Source organism: Myxine glutinosa, chromosome 1, assembly GCF_964187855.1.
Source record: "Myxine glutinosa chromosome 1, kmMyxGlut1.1, whole genome shotgun sequence".
Classification (NCBI taxonomy): Eukaryota; Metazoa; Chordata; class Myxini; order Myxiniformes; family Myxinidae; genus Myxine; species Myxine glutinosa.
In genome coordinates, this window is record NC_136261.1 from 432,315,779 (window position 1) to 432,333,781 (window position 18,003).

Consider the following 18,003-nt stretch of genomic DNA (forward strand, 5'->3'; position numbering starts at 1 on the left):
GTCTGTTCTAAAGCTATATTGTCATTACATCCTTGTAGTTGCGTACATGTTAGATATATGAGAGGTGCGCGAGTCACAAGTACTAGGGCATGCCCGTACGTGGGTGCAATGCCCGTACGTGGGTACGTGGGTACGTGGGTGCGAGTACGGTGACAATCCCCCCCCCCTCTATTTACATGAAATGGTTTGGTTCATGAAATGTTTTGGTCCATTCGCAACGCCAAAGCGAACGGCGAACGGCTTGCGAGTACAGTGACAATCCCCCCCCTCTATTTACATGAAATGGTTTGGTCCAAAGCGAACGGCTTGCGGAGTTTGGTAAAGAAATCGCCATAGCGTGCACAAACGCGCAGGAAAGCGAAAGAATCGCAAATTAGTTTTAATTAGTTTTAAAACATAGTTTAACGCCAACATAGTTTGCCAACGTGAAATAAATGAATACGCTCTCAAATGTGCCGTCCGACGCAGAGTGTGTTCGCCACGTTCGGCACACGCGATAACTCGCTGCTCTCTGATTGGTTGAATCGTTTTTTGGACATAGCTCGGTAAGTACTTGTCCGATTAATATGAAACCTTGAAAAGGCACATCCTCGGGTCCCCAGCAATATACCTGGCAAGTTTAAAGTATATCGAACCCGTGGTTGTCGAGAAACAGCGGTCACAGACAAACATACACACATACAGAGATTAATGGAATTATAGATAGACTAGGGCATGCCCGTACGTGGGTGCAATGCCCGTACGTGGGTACGTGGGTACGTGGGTGCGAGTACGGTGACAATCCCCCCCCCCTCTATTTACATGAAATGGTTTGGTCCATGAAATGTTTTGGTCCATTCGCAACGCCAAAGCGAACGGCGAACGCTTTACATGAAATGGTTTGGTCCATGAAATGTTTTGGTCCATTCGCAACGCCAAAGCGAACGGCGAACGGCTTGCGAGTACAGTGACAATCCCCCCCCTCTATTTACATGAAATGGTTTTAATTAGTTTTAAAACATAGTTTAACGCCAACATAGCGGCAACATAGTTTGCCAACGTGAAATAAATGAATACGCTCTCAAATGTGCCGTCCGAGGCAGAGTGTGTTCGCCACGTTCGGCACACGCGATAACTCGCTGCTCTCTGATTGGTTGAATCGTTTTTTGGACATAGCTCGGTAAGTACTTGTCCGATTAATATGAAACCTTGAAAAGGCACATCCTCGGGTCCCCAGCAATATACCTGGCAAGTTTAAAGTATATCGGACCCGTGGTTGTCGAGAAACAGCGGTCACAGACATACATACAGACATACAAACATACAAACATACAAACATACAAACATACACACAGAGATTACCGGAATTATAGATAGACTAGGGCATGCCCGTACGTGGGTGCAATGCCCGTACGTGGGTACATGGGTACGTGGGTGCGAGTACGGTGACAATCCCCCCCCCCCCTCTATTTACATGAAATGGTTTGGTCCATGAAATGTTTTGGTCCATTCGCAACGCCAAAGCGAACGGCGAACGCTTTACATGAAATGGTTTGGTTCATGAAATGTTTTGGTCCATTCGCAACGCCAAAGCGAACGGCGAACGGCTTGCGAGTACAGTGACAATCCCCCCCCCCCTCTATTTACATGAAATGGTTTTAATTAGTTTTAAAACATAGTTTAACGCCAACATAGCGGCAACATAGTTTGCCAACGTGAAATAAATGAATACGCTCTCAAATGTGCCGTCCGAGGCAGAGTGTGTTCGCCACGTTCGGCACACGCGATAACTCGCTGCTCTCTGATTGGTTGAATCGTTTTTTGGACATAGCTCGGTAAGTACTTGTCCGATTAATATGAAACCTTGAAAAGGCACATCCTCGGGTCCCCAGCAATATACCTGGCAAGTTTAAAGTATATCGGACCCGTGGTTGTCGAGAAACAGCGGTCACAGACAAACATACAAACACACATACACACATACACACATACACTCATACAGAGATTAATGGAATTATAGATAGATAACACATTTGTATAAACACTCGGTATTATATTGCTAATTATTATTACATGGAAGCGTAAGATTTATTATGCAGGCATGCATAAGTTTTACATATAACACTGCATGTAATGAAATAAAAGTTAGCCTCCTTGTTGAAAATATATACATAATTGGTTTTTGTCCTTGGTTTTTGTCCCAATAAAAAGGTGACGAACACTGTATATTTCTTGCCTCCTGTCATAAATCTATTGCATATGGTCGAATGGACCACCAAAATAAAAATGGCGCTTTTGTCAAGCCGTTCCCCATTTTCGATTAATATGCTGCTAAGCTGCCTGACTAAGTTGAGCTGTTCCGCTTTTCAACATCGCTGGAGTAGTTTTGTTTCACCTTGGGACAGGTGTTCCGATTTTAAAAACCGCAACGTTCCGCCATGATCACGGGTTGGTCCATTTACTAATGAGGGGTGTTTTGTGATCGTGTAATATATTATAGTGTGGATTTGATAAACAATATCGATATGTATTAACATTAGGAATTATACAATTTTTATTGCGATTATTGTTGCATTTGCATGTATTAAACTGAGTTTTTATTTTACTTAACCTGCTTTTTCTACTTATACTAACCTCATCCCCTAATTTTGTAATAGTCCTGTCCAGGTAAACATCAGGAAAACGTTTTTTCATCGATTCATCACGTGACAGTGCTTTCTTTCCTCGAGATGGAGCACTCCCTTTGTGCTGTGTTTATCACCACTCACAAGGTGATTGTTTTGTCAGCAAGGTGAGACCTACTTTGGTCTCATCTCGAAAGATGATAAACCACCATCCGTGATCTCTCATTATCTTCCATCTCTCCTGATGTCGGGCTGCATTGGTTGCATGACGTCATTAAATTTTGTGGCCTGGGCACGTGCGTTAATTCGCCATTGCAGTGTCGGAATGAGTGTGAGGCATTGAGTCAGTCAGTGAGTGAGTGACTCCACCAACACGTCAGTCATTATTACTTGAACCAAACACGCGATTTCGACTAACCTCACCACAAGCTGCATACCTGATACCTTGTCAAGGTGGATTGATTGACCGCATCAAAATCTGCGCTCAATAGAGGCGCCTGCTATGTACTTTCTTCTCCGAAACTACACACACAACTTCGATGAAACTTCACGAGAAATGGATAACCTTCATCACCCATGATGCACCAAAGTTTGTTCACGACAGAAAAAAAATCAATGCCTGAGGTCTTTGTGGTTTGAGTGACTGTTGCTCCTGATCCAGGAAGCTTCAGGACTCGCAGTCCCGTTTTTATTTCGACGATTATTCACTTTAAATGTTGAACTGATGCATGATTTAACCAACTCGTCCATTGTTTGGATTAAATAATGTCGCTGCTCGTTCGTGTACTTCTATGGTTAACCCATAACACACTGCGAACTGAGTGGCATTGAGGTTCAGGCCCTTTGGGATACCGGTGCCCAGGTAAGCAAATCAGGCAGAGACTGGCAACAAGATAACTTACCAGACACCATTGTAAGACCAGTGGAAGAAATCCTACAAAATGGATTGTGATTAAAGGCTGCAAATGGAAGCCTCATTCCATTTGAAGGATGGTTTGAAGCAGAGTTCAAGCTTAAAAACGGTGGCATAGAAGGATCCATTTTAGTCCCTGCTTTGGTCTGAAAGGAACTGGTGACAGACCCAATAATTTTCCTCAGCCTAATTTCAGAGATGATGGTTGAGAACAAAGCCAAGTCTGACGATATAGTGGTGCCACCGGAGTCATTCATTTCTTTATTTCCAGAACTGAGCTGATCACAAATACAAACAGTCAACCAGACCGTGCAAATCGGGTGGAGGGACCAGTTTCCATGCAGGCCGTCACCATACTCAAATTCTTCCTGGAAGAACAACAAATATATAATAACAAATTGCAGTCAAAACACCCACACTGAGAAACTGACCAAGAACAGTGCTGGCCAGAAGAGGAGACAGTGAAACTTTTTTTTTGCATGCGTAGTCTTGGCTCCGATGAGAGCTAACACGTGGAACATATAATAATGGAGGCAGGGGGACAACATGGGGAGAGAGAGGGCAGTACAACACCTGGGAACAGGGACATCGGGAGATCTGTGGAAGAGAGATGGTTGAGTGGGGTATGCGGGATAAACAAGATGGACATGACAGGGTGGTTTTATTCAGGAAAGAAATCGGAATTTGAAGGAGGTGGCTTTAAGGTGAATTAACGTGGGCAGAAAAGATCAAGGTTTTGGATGGGGAAAATATGAGATGGTGGTGAACACCTGCTTTAAAGACCTGGAGGGAGGAGTGGGATTGAAGAGACTGCGGATGTTTGTTCTAGAGGCGGAAAAAGAGGAATTCAAGAGTGAAAGTCAGCAGAGAGTCTTCATTGTGGCATTTCACCAGAAGAGGTTTACTGGTAGACCTTGTGCATTGTGCAGGATTATTTGGGTGAAGACTTTAACGACCTTGTCAACTCAAAGAAATTCCAGCTGCTTGTCAGTGGCAATGAGATCTTCATCATGGACAACCTGAATAATGAGATGTTCAACTTCAGGAGCAGATATATTCGGATGGTTGAAGACTTGCTCATATTTATCAGGGCTAGAAGGTTGGAATCCTCACCTGTCGAGCATCCGTGCTATTCTACCTTGGTTCTTTTCGTATGACAGAATCAAGAATGCAAGGTATCTGACATGGTATTGGCTTGAGATGTGCTGCTTGAGGGAGAGTCACCCTGACATCGATGCAGAGTTTCAAGATGGGAATTTTGTTGTACAGAGACAACAGAAGCATGGATTTGCTCACATTGCTTGTGACCAAGTAATTGAGCAAACTGCAAACCGAGACTCCAAGACAAAAGGAGGACTGACTGGATTCACACTCAAGAAGGGTGCAGTGCACAGATAGATTTTTTTTTTTTTTTTTTTTTTGAATACAAGATCGAGGCTCGTGAAAGAGCGATAATAAATCACACAGAAAGACAAACCGACACATAAAACATATAACATCGGGAGCAGTAGACAAGATGGGGAGAGAGGGGGAAGGACACAAACACAACATTTGAGAGCAGGGACCGAGAGACATGGAGACATAGAGAGATCTGAGAGGGCGAGGGCTTTGGGGGGGGGGGGGGCATGGGAAGGGGGCGGTGGGAGAGGTATAAAACATATGGACACTGCCAGGACTTCCAGGAAAGAAGTTGGAATTTCAAACAAGGTGGATCAGGGGTGAATTAGCGGGGATAGAAAAGATCAAGGTTTTGGATGGGGGAAGATAAGAGATGGTGGTGAACAGCTGTTTTAAATACCTGGAGGGAGGAGTGGGATTGAAGGGAGTGAGGGAGTTTGTTCCAGAGGCGGGAGAAAAGAGGAATGAAAGAGTGAAGGTGAGCAGAGAGCCGAGATTTCGGCAGTTTAACCATCAGAGGGTTGCTGGCAGATCTTGTGCGACCTGTAGGAATATTTGGGGGACAGAGCACAGAGAGAGCTGGGGGTGCAAGGCCGGAGAGGAATCGGTAGAAGACAGAAAGACCACCTACCTGCCTGCGGTGAGTGAGTGAAAGGCCCTCAGAGATAGCTTCATCGTGGGAGATTCCAATAATTCTAAAAGCTTTGGTTTCAACAGCGTGAAGCCGAGCTAGGTGTGAGGCAGGAGCACCGGCCCATAGGGGAGAACAGTATTCCATTGTGCTGCGGATGAAAGCCTTGTATGTGGTGAGGAGCTCAGGTGTGCCGAGGAAGGACTTCGCACGACGGAGGATGCCCAGTCGGCGACTGGCTTTGGAGGCCAGCTTGGAAATGTGGTTTTCCCAAGAAAGATCATGGCAGATAGTGAGACCCAAAATCTTGAGCGACAGAACTTCTTGGAGAGGATTGTTGAGAAAGTAGATGGGAGGGTTGTCCAGTCGATCTTTTCGGAGAGACATAGTAAGAGTGTGAGATTTGTCAGGATTGAAAGACATGTTCCACTTGTTTGACCAGTCTGTGATTTTGTCCAGGTCTTCAGAGAGTGAGGAGGCAGCAGACTGCCGATCTGAGGGAAGAGGAATGGAGCGGCAGAGAGTGGAGTCATCAGCAAAGAGATAGAGAGGATTTTCGAGAGAGTCAGAGAGATCATTGATGAAGACCAGAAAAAGCACGGGGCCCAGAACACTGCCTTGGGGAACTCCAGCCTGAACAGGAAGAGGAGATGAGAGAAACCCATTCAGGGCCACACGTTGACGACGACTAGAGAGGAAGTCCGCCAGCCATGCGTGGAGATTTCCATGGATACCAAAGGAGGAGAGTTTGGTGAGCAGAGCGGGGTGCCAGACCGTGTCGAAGGCACGTGATATGTCGAGGGAGACAGCTCTAATTTCCTGTTTGGCATTGAGGACCTCCATCCATCGTTGAGACAGCAGAAGCAGCATGTCCAGAGTAGAGTGACCTGGTCTGAAACCAAATTGATGATCAGAGATCAAGCCATTGGAGAAGAGGAAAGATTTCATATCAGAAGCAATGATGGATTCCATGACTTTGCTGATAATTGGGAGAAGGCTGATTGGTCTGTAGTTGCTAGGATCTGTTTTTGCACCTTTTTTGTGCAAAGCGGTGATGTTGGCTGATTTCCAAGCAGATGGCAGTTGACCTTGAGCAAACGAGAGGGTGAAGAGAACAGAGAGAGGGTGAGATAGAGCAGCAGAGCAGGATTTTAGGACCCGTGGGCTGATGCCGTCGGGTCCAGTTGCAGAATCAGAGTCGAGGGTTGACAGAAACTTTTCCACCTTGTCAGGAGGAAAGGACATGGAGTCCAGGAGCAGCAGGGTACGACTGGGTATGGTGGGTATAGAGAGGGATGGGTTTGGGACACAAGATTTAGAGGCAAACACAGAGTTGAGGCATTCAGCTTTTTCACGTGCGTAGTCAGCTGTGTAGCCGTTTGAGGTAAGGGAGGGGATGGAGGGGGAACAAACACCAGAAACGGATTTGACCAGATGCCACCAGGATTTGGAAGAGGGAGACAGATAAGAGAGTTCGGTCTTGAGAACGGAGAGATATTGTTTCCTGGCTCTCCTGAGGGTGGACACACACTTGTTTCGGGCTTTGTGAAAGGAAATGAGATTTCCTTCCGTTGGATTTGCTTTCCAGGAGACGAAGGCAAGTTGTTTCTGGGCAACAGCCTCACCACAAGATTCCATGTACCATGGGCGGGAGGAAGGGTATGACAACTGAAGACGAGATGGGATAAATCTGTGCATGAGAGAGAGCAATTTACTTTGGAAGAATTCCCAGGATGAGTTGATGTCAGAGGTGGTAGAGATGGGAGACCAGTCCAGATGATTGATGGCTGCTTGAAGACCGTGCCAGTTGGCCTGAGTGAAATGCCAGACTCGTCGACGCTGAGCAGGCTCCCTGAGGATGGTCAGAGAGATGTCCACTTTAACAAGGACATGATCAGATGATCCGATCGGAGCAGAAGAAGAGCAGCAGGCATTTTCAGGGAAGTTAGTCATAACCAAGTCCAGAAGAGAAGATGTTCCGTTGACTGAGATCCGGGTCAGGAAATTGACAGATTGTGTCAGTCCCAGTGAGTCGCAGAAGTCCTTTGCTGAGGAGCCATGGCTGGTGAGAGAGGTACCCACACCCAGCCAACTGGCATGATGACAGTTGAAATCACCACATATGAGGAAGAGAGAGTTGGGATGAGTAGATAGAAGTTGATCCATATCATCAGACAGCGAGATGTAGATGGAGTCATCACTGTTTGGTGAACGGTACAACACACATATGAACAAGAGGTGGGAGCGAAGGGGAAGCCGTAGCCAGAGGTATTCCTGGGGGTGAGGTGGAGAGAGTGCAGTGCAGGGCGAGTGAGGAAGAGAGTTTTTGATAAAGATAGCAACCCCGCCTCCAGGACGAGGCTCAGGTCTATCATACCGGAGGAAGGAGTAGCCCGGGAGAGATATTATGGAATCAGAGACATCATAAAGGAGGAAAGTTTCTGTTAAGCAGATCACGTCTGGTTTGACAGAAGCAACCTGTATGGAGAGATCAGTTAAGTTTGAACGAAGGCCCCAGATGTTTGAGGTCCATACCGTTAATGAAGAGGAAGGGGGAGCATCAGATACAGAACAGGGGGGAGGAGGGGTAGGGTAAGATGTGGAAGAGGTGGAAGAGGTAGGGAGAGCTGTTGAAGGTGTGTCAGAGATTTCAGAATAGCTCGGAGAAAGGGAAGGATGGGGCGGACAAAAGGTTTGATGGTGATTGGGTGAGCCACAATGAGGTGTTATTTGAGGAGGGGGAAGAGCGAGGCAGAAGGTTGGGGGAGATGGAGGTGAGAGTTTGAAGGGGGAAGAAGCGGGGAGGACGCTTTGAGGAGGGGGAGTGAGAGGGGGGAAATTGAGAAGCAATGAGTGTGGGGAGATTTGAAGGGGAGGGGTGAGGGGGGAGTTTGGGAGGGAAGGGACAAGGGGAGGGATTTGAAAGGGATGGGATATGGGGGAGACTTGGAGGGGAGGGGTGAGGCAGGAGTCTAGGAGGGGAGGGGCGAGGGGGCGTCTTGGCAGGGAGGGGTGAGGGGGTAGTTTAGGAGGGAGGGGGCAAGGGGGGAGATTTGAAAGGGATGGGTGATGGGGAAGATTTGGAGGGGAGGGGTGATGGGGAAGATTTGGAGGGGAGGGGTTATGGGGAAGATTTGGAGGGGAGGGGTGAGATTGGATTTTTGAAAGTGTACCATTTATGGGAAACGAACATTTATTGCAAAATGAGTTTCTTGTGACCTTCGAGTTAAAAATACGTTTAAGGACGCTGGATGGAGGATGGAGTGCAGGAGAGTTTAGGGAATGTAGAAAAAAGGCACTATAGGAGATGGATATTTTTTTTGGGATGAATTGATTTGGTGAGCAAGTCGAAAGCAGCCTTTTAAAGAAGAAGAAGAAAAAGGTGTGATAAAATATGACGGAATACATAACTTGAGGGGAAAGTGTAAACATTGAAGGTTAATGAGTGAAAACTATCTGGGGAAATGCGGGAGAAACACGTGGTCGAAGAACGAACGAACGAATAAGAATGAATAAACGAATGAGAACAGAGAAGGAAATGTTTTTTTTTTTTTTTTTTTTTTGAGTTGAGATTTACACAAGGAAGTAGGCTATGGGTGAAAAGACTGGGAATACAGAGAATGAAAGTTATTGGATCACAAAACGATGGACCGCTGAGAGAAAAAACAAAGCCTCAAGGTTGTACAGTGCACACTGTACAAGGCCTCAAGACACGACACGAATTAACACGATTTTCAATACAGGTATGAAAGATTTGCACCGAAAAATCTTCGTCGGGACACAATATACGTACAACACCATAAATAAATACAGTTTTAACGAAAATACAAATGGGAACAATCACTTAACTTCGATTTCAAATCGTTCGCGACGCAGCAAAGGCCTTGCTCGCGACACGGCAAACAGACGATCAATTTATGAAAGATAAACACCGAGAAACAACCAAAGTTGCACACAATAACTTCACACACCGAAAGATAAATACAGTTTCGACAAAATACAATTGTGAATAGACTTAACTTCGAAAAACGTGGAGACCGTGTGGAGCTTCGAAAATCCCTCCCACTGTCTCCGAGATCTCGCGAGATGACATTATCAAAACATTGATACGTTGAGGAGATCCAGACATTATCAAAACGTGAAAGAGCTGCCATTACGAGAGAGTGTCAGGGGATGGCTGGTCAGGACACTTCATGTAGGGCCCGTGTTGACTTAGACAGAACACGAATAGAGCATGATGAGAAGGACATTCAGAACATCATGGATACAATTCAAAATATGGTCAACCCTTTTGATCCTTCACTAGAACGAGACAAGCTGTATCACATAAAATCAGGTCAGCTTTCATCAGACCTGTTGCTGCAGACCTTCGTGAGGCTAAGGAAAAAGGTGAAATTGCCCTCACAACATTCTTCCAGAAGAGACTTCAATCAAATGATATTGGTTTTCATGACACCATGAAGAAGATGGAGCTGAAGACTTTCAAGTATTCAGCTAAGTCCACCGTAACAAAAGTGAAGGGCAAAGAAATCGCCTTCACAGCTTACCGGGATCTGTCCGCAAGGCTGATTGTTGTTAGTTCAGTGAGAAAGGTCGACATCAAAGAGATGCTGGTTCATTCATTGGGTCCATTGCCTGCACCACTGGCAAACCATGGCGGCTTTCTTGTGAAAACCAACAAAGCCAAACTCATGCGCTTCCTGGAGGATCAGTTGATCATCACCCACAGTTGAGGAGATCCAATTTGGCTCAATGTGGGTATGGGATTCGATGGCACTCATCAGACTCGTCAAACCACAGGCAACATTTGGACAGTTTGCTGATGAAATGTTCAAAGTCCTTGTGAAACAGGCAAAGATGAACAAGTCCAGAGTTGTGCTCTTTCTTCTGGACAGATACATGCTGAGCAGCATTAAGAATGCTGAAAGAGGAAGACGAGCAGAGGGAGGGACTCAGATCACTGAAATATTTCCTCCTGATCAGAGGACTCCAAAACAATGGTCCAAGTTTCGATCTTGTGGTGACAACAAGGAAAATCTGCTCCAGTTTCTGTTCAAACAGTGGTGCAAGACTGGGAAGCTGATTGAAGACATCACAATTATTGTTGGACAAGGCATTGAGTGTCATTCTATTCGAATGCATGGCAATGATGTGGAAGTTTTTAACCAATCCCAAGTCTGTTCTCAACACAAGAAGAAGCCGATATGAGACTTCTACTTCACTCTTTGTACGCTGCAAGTAACAGTGATCACATCATCATCATCATCATCATCAGTCCAGACACCGATATCTTTGAACTATGTGTGGCATTTTGCAAGGACATAGATGCAGAGTTCTACTTCCACACAGGCAGAGGAGGTAATACACACACAATTGTTGTCCGTTGCATATTTGACCATTTCAGGAAAGAAGTTTGTTCTGCGTTAATAGGTTTTCATTGTTTTACTGGATGCGACACAGTGAGTGCTTTGTATGGTAATAGTAAACCAAAATCTGCAAAGATCTTGACATCAAGTAAAGACCACTGATCCACATTTGAAAAGCTTGGCATGACGTTTACAGTACCGCCATCCTTGCATGAAGACATCGAAGCATACACCTGTGAACTCTATGGGCAGAAGGGCTGTCATGATGTAAATGAAGCAGGATGCAGAATGTTCAAGACTGGGGCTGTGGAGAGAAAAGCTTGCCTCCAAACAGAGATTTCATGCACAAGCACATATAGCGAGCAAACTCCCAAGCCGCCATTCACAAAATGTGCCTTATCAGCAAACCAGAAATATCATCACCAAAGAACAATGGTTGGGATATTGATGATGGTTTGCTCACCATAGACTGGATGGGTCTTCCCCCAGCACCATCAAGTGTAATGGAACTTGCCCATTGCTCTTGCAAGAAGACACAATGTACTCGAGGGTGGTGCTCGTGTTTGCTCAACAAGCTTCCCTGTTCTGATTTGTGTTCATGTAAAGACTGTGCAAATCAGGCGTCTGTTCCTGACTTGACAGAGATTGAGGGAGAAATTGACACTCGAGAATCAGATGAAGATGCTTCATTATTTCCTTGTACTCTGTGGGTTTTTGTCACTTGAGTCTATTAGTCATTAATTTATTTTCATGTTTTGCTACTGAATGCACAAATATGATTGACAGGAATGCATTATGTTATTGTATCAACCAAAATATCTGCGTTTTGGTTCTTTTTTCTTCATTTAACAACAAAGGTTTTGCCACTTTCTATAGAATGGGGTCATTTCCATTTGAAAATGAAAGATTAATTGATACAAAATTTTGTATTTCAGATGAATGTAAGACTGGGAAATTATGCATTTCATTCCAAAGTTAAAAGATTATATCTATGTTTTCTTTTCGCCGAGAACAGTTTATACTGCGGGGTAAAACAAAACGCATGTAGTTTAAGAATGTGAACTTTTGTCCTGTAGGGACGGATTTTCATATGAAAAATAGCAATCAATATGCCTGCCAAGTACAATATCTATCCTTTTCCATTTATTGTTGAACCAAATTATATGTGCAGTATTTAATGTGCACGAACATGCCGATAGTCAGAGGAACTGGAGGAGTTGGATGTTTGTGTAATGATTCAAACTATGATATCCTCATACAAACTTGTTTACATCAAGACTTGTTATACGCAATATCATATGCATGTCAAAGAGAATATGTGAAACACATGAGGCGTTTATAATCTGAACATAAATGGTTTGTTTGAGTGGCTTTTGCCATTATTTAGTGCTGTTTCAGATAGGGATGCACACAGCTTTAGAGAGAATGAGAGAGAGAGAGGCGGGGGGTGAGGGAGAGGGAGGGAGAGAGTCAAAGAGAGAGAGGATGAATTATGATTATGAAAAATGTGACTTTGAAAATGAGTGCGTGTGTGTGTGTGTGTCTGCATGGGTGTGCATATGGGTGGGTGTGTGTGGGTGTGTGTGTGTGTTAAATGGAGAGAAAGGGGAAGGAAACAGGAAATATTTACAAGAAAGAAGAGTGAATGAGAATCATTTGTAATATAAAAAGAATGATATGGATGTACACGTGTCATGTGTGTAAAAGTATGTGTGTTTTTGTGTGTCTGTGTGTCTATATATCTCAAGAGGACAAAAATAGAGAAAGGTAGTATGGGGATACTACACAAATATAAATACCCATTAAAGTATATGTGTGATAATTATTTTGGTTTTTTTGAAATATTTGTTTCTTTAATGCTTCATTTTTGTGTTCCAAGTTATAAATATAGGGATGTGGGGTGGGATCACGAGTCCCCAAAGTATACCAGTATGTCTCGAGCCTGGCTAGTCGAATTTCCATGGCAGATTTATACTTTTAGTGAATCAATTGATGCATATAAGCAGTTTGTGAAATATTGGTTGCTAAGGATATTTTTACCATAGCAACGGACACCAATAGGAATTATGTATCTGAAATAATCCACAAAATAATATCTGATAACATCAGATGATTTGCAAAATCATACATTTGCATGATCAGAGGATTTCAATGCTCAAAATCTCGATTTAGAAGCATCTATGCAACCGTTGATAGGGAAAAGGAGGTCCTCACCAACGGAGTTTAACTTCCTCTTTGTTTTTGGCCGTTGCTCATTAATGTGCAAATTTCGAACATGGGAACATTTCATTAATGGTTCATATACACTTATTAAACATATCAAGAACATATGCAGATACTTCTCATCGTAGACCACGGAATTCGAAAACCAATCAGAATTAGTGGACTCGGCCCATGGTCTATTTGTACGGATGCTCTCATTGGTTGTTATCTTCACAGACCAGTTTTATTTAGAAGGTGGAAGGAAGTTCTCCCAGAAATCAAAATCTCCACCTCCTTTTTCGGGAAAGGATTCTTTTTCATTAACCAGTTTGTGAAACTTCGTTCTCATAGCTTTGGTCCAAGGGCTCATTTCAGAATCCTCACTGAACCTCTGACAGCTTCCACCTGTAGATTATTTGTCATGATATTCCCCGGAATGCTTTATAAGTACTTCTTTGGGATTTTCTTGATCATCTGGATTCCCTGTTGCTCTGACTATCACAGGTACAATTTCAGATTTCTTCAATTTCCAAATCCTCTTCATCTCATTTTTCATATCCTGGTATTACAGATTTCAGCTCTCCTGTATGGATCCTCAAATGTAATTTCAAACTGCTATGAGAGAAACCTTTATCACATATCGAGCATTTGTAAGGTTGCTCTCCTGTATGGATCCTCATATGTAATTTCAAACTGCTGCTATGAGAGAAACCTTTATCACATATCGAGCATTTGTAAGGTTGCTCTCCTGTATGGATCCTCATATGTAATTTCAAACTGCTGCTATGAGAGAAACCTTTATCACATATCGAGCATTTTTAAGGTTGCTCTCCTGCATGGATCCTCATATGTAATTTCAAACTGTCTTTTCGAGAGAAAACTTTATCACATATCAAGCATTTGTAAGGTCGCTCTCCTGTATGGATCCTCATATGTAATTTCAAATGGCCGTTTCGAGAGAAACCTTTATCACATATCGAGCATTTGTAAGGTTGCACTCCTGTATGGATCCTCATATGTAATTTCAAATGGCTGTTTCGAGAGAAAGCTTTATCACATATTGAGCATTTGTAAGGTTGCTCTCCTGTATGGATCCTCATATGTAATTTCAAATGGCCTTTTTGAGGGAAACCTTTATCACATATCGAACATTTGTAAGGTTGCTCTCCTGTATGGATCCTCATATGTAATTTCAAATGGCCATTTCGAGAGAAACCTTTATCACATATCGAGCATTTGTGTGGTCGCTCTCCTGTATGGATCCTCATATGTAATTTCAAATGGCCATTTCGAGAGAAACCTTTATCACATATCGAGCATTTGTGTGGTCGCTCTCCTGTATGGATCCTCATATGTAATTTCAAATGGCCTTTTTGAGGGAAACCTTTATCACATATCGAACATTTGTAAGGTCGCTCTCCTGTATGGACCATCATATGTGATTTGAAGCTGACGTTGTGAGGGAAACCTTTATCACATATCGAACATTTGTAAGGTTGCTCTCCTGTATGGATCCTCATATGTGATTTCAAATTGCCTTTTTGAGGGAAACCTTTATCACATATCGAGCATTTGTGAGGATGCTCTCCTGTGTGGACCATCATATGTGATTTCAAATGGCCATTTCGAGAGAAACCTTTATCACATATCGAGCATTTGTGTGGTCGCTCTCCTGTATGGACCATCATATGTGATTTGAAGCTGACGTTGTGAGGGAAACCTTTATCACATATCGAACATTTGTAAGGTTGCTCTCCTGTATGGATCCTCATATGTGATTTCAAATTGCCTTTTTGAGGGAAACCTTTATCACATATCGAGCATTTGTGAGGATGCTCTCCTGTATGGATCTTCATATGTGATTTCAAATTGCCTTTTTGAGGAAAACCTTTATCACATATCGAGCATTTGTGTGGTCGCCCTCCGGTATGGATCTTCATATGTCTTTTCAAATGGCTGTTACTAGAGAAACCTTTATCACAGACAGAGCACTTGTGGGGGTGTTTTCCTGTATGAATCCACATGTGTATTTTGATGTTATTCGTTGAAGCAAAACCCATTCTGCACACATTACACTTATAACGTATTCCCCTTTCTACAACCTTTTTGTGTTTGTTCAATTTAATATTCATCGTGGTGTTGTGAGGCCCAGACATGCACTTGTATTTTAGAGGAAGCGAGTCTTGATTTCGTGATTTTTTCTTCAAAAAAGGCTTCTTCTTCACCGTCAAGCTGCGCCTGGACCTTATTTGTCCCTTATTACTACTGGATTGTTCTACAGAAAGAAAGAACACAACATTTGTCTTTTATTTTTGTCAAAATCAAAATGCTAAATATTTAACACTTTTCCAAAAATGTAATATTTTCTCAACACAAAATATCTCTTCTGCAAAATGATTTTTTTACGTTTCCACTCACCAGTTGCAAAACAGGCAGCACTTCCGTTTGTCATGTGAATATCATCTGAACCTTTCTTTGCCGAAGCACATTTTGAATCTTCTGTGACAGATGAATCATTGTTGTGTTGTCTGCCTTCGACATTTACAGGATAGACATCACCTGTGTACAAATCAGCATCAGTAGTTTAGAGGGAAATGAGACTGAGATCCATCTTGAGAGATCATAGAACATGTTACATCATGAAATGTATACTTCCATTAAAATATAAACAGAGGGGCAATACCCCCGGGCACTCATCTGGTAGAATAAAGCAGTATATGACACTGAATAAAGGTATTTTAAACCATATCAGGGCATTTTTAACCAATTTGAATGGATGCTGGTGGACAGGGCAGCATGTACAATCATACAAACGTCATCGTAAGACTTTAAACAAACAAAAGAAAAATCAACCTCCATTCACCCCCCATAGACTACCTTAGACCCCTTTTTTGTAAATGCTGGGAAAAAACGTTGGTACATCATGGGTGATGAACAGAATGTTGTGGTCAAGTTTTATTGGAATTGGATGTGTAGTTTCTGAGAAGAAAGCAAATACCTATTTTGGAGGGCAGACCCTGGCCCATGCACAACCCCAAAGGGGCAGATTTTTTTCATTCCATGAAAAACTTTGGTACAGCACGGTTGGTGAATGTTGTGGTCAAGTGTCATCAAAATTGTGTATGTAGTTTCAGAGCATAAAGCATATATCTAATTTGAGGGGTCAAACCTGGACACACTTGCCCCGCCCCCCTCCCATTGAGCCCCTTAGACTTCGATTTTCTACGTGCCATGAACAAACATTGTTACATCAAAGGTGATGACGGATGTGGTCGAGTTTCATCAAAACAGTGTGTGTAATTTCAGAGTCAAAAGCTAATTCTTATTTTGGGGGCGTTAAACGTGGATCCACTTTGACTCCCGGAAGACCCAATTTTTTAATGCCATGAAAAACTTTCGTGACAACGCAACAAATATAATTTGTGCCAAGTTTCGTCACAATTCAATCAGCGGTTGAGGCGAAAAAGTTGCAAGTGTTTCCGGAAAAACGGACAGATAGATGGACTGATGACGCACCATCACATAAGCTCCCTGGAAAATCGTTCCAGGTGAACTAATCATGAAGATAAATATTGTTAAAAATAAAAATTCCGGATGTTAAGCGCTAATGAAGCATGCTAACCTGAAGGTTAGTGGAAATAACAAGGCGGCGATTTGTGTTCAGCAGTGTTTAAGTATTTAATTCAATTTCCATGAAAGAAAGATTGAAAAATTATTCAAAACATTTTCTGGAATTTCTCGGACTCTCCCCGACCTCTGAACTAGCTTCGCAGCCTAACGGGATGTTAAGTAACGACTGACACCGATTGAGACCGCCAAACCTGGCAAGACAATTTATCTCGGCAGGTGATCCTTCCATGGCATGAACAGGTAGGCAGCTTCTCCACGGGTGCCCAACACATTCAAACAGCAGCGATTGCTCTAGAGTTCCAGCTTTTAAACCGCTTCCGCACTAAATATTCTATCCTATGTAATTCCCCCCCTGTGGGAAAGTTCTGCGGCACATCTGGAACCTGCCAATGAATTTAAATGTTCGCACTCACATTTGGCGGATTCCCGACGGGAACCCGGACGTGTTCTCCACATCCACTGCTTGCGCTGCGGAACCCCCACATACGTCACACACATATGAGCAACCCCGTAACCTTCACCACGACCACACCACTTCACCACAACATGGTACATCCCCAAATCGCCTCATGGCCCAGCGTACACAACTTACACACACCAGCCGTCTCATGCACACCATTGATTCACACGATCCACTCCAGTCAATCTCACTCCATTCACACACATGGGTCTCTCCATGACAGTTCACACACAACTTTAGATATGAGCCTTTCCACAGAGATCCCGCAGCTGAATTTGCCAATTGTGCCGGATGCAGCATTTGTGCCGCGCACACTCAGCCGCACACCATTTCTTGGGAATTTTTTTCAATCATCTGCATACTGGCTTTTTTCCCGACACAGACCTTTAACACACTGACATGGAGTGCCTTGAAATGTACCCTCCCTTGGACAGGTACGGATGACAAACCTGTTCTTTTTAATCCCCCGCGCACAGGATGAGAACATATTAACATTTAAAATATTTCCCGCCCGGTAACCTCACCCCTCCCCTCAGTCAAGCTAACGGTTACCCCCGTCTGAATCGATGCACGACCCGTACCCTCGCTCGTTCATGCACTCCACTCTGCACCCTCATGGCACACACTCCATTACTCTCAGGCTCGGCACTCCAAGGAACCCCGGCTTCTTTATTCCACCCAAGCTCGGCGCACACCCTTTCACACCATGAATTTGCTCCAGTTCACACAGCCTCACCTCGTCGTGATCCACTTTGATCGCTCATATCCTCTCCACCTGCACCTGACGTGTTATCCCGATC

General features: G+C 43.6%; 1 protein-coding gene across 1 annotated transcript in view; it reads right to left on the reverse strand.

Moving 5' to 3' along the window:
- Nucleotides 1-18,003, reverse strand: part of LOC144888354 (uncharacterized) — a 304,399-nt gene that overhangs the window by 268,558 nt on the left and 17,838 nt on the right. The window contains exon 4 of the mRNA XM_078766041.1: nucleotides 15,532-15,672. Within this exon, the coding sequence (XP_078622167.1) occupies nucleotides 15,532-15,672 (141 nt within the window). The remainder of the gene's footprint in view (nucleotides 1-15,531; nucleotides 15,673-18,003) is intronic.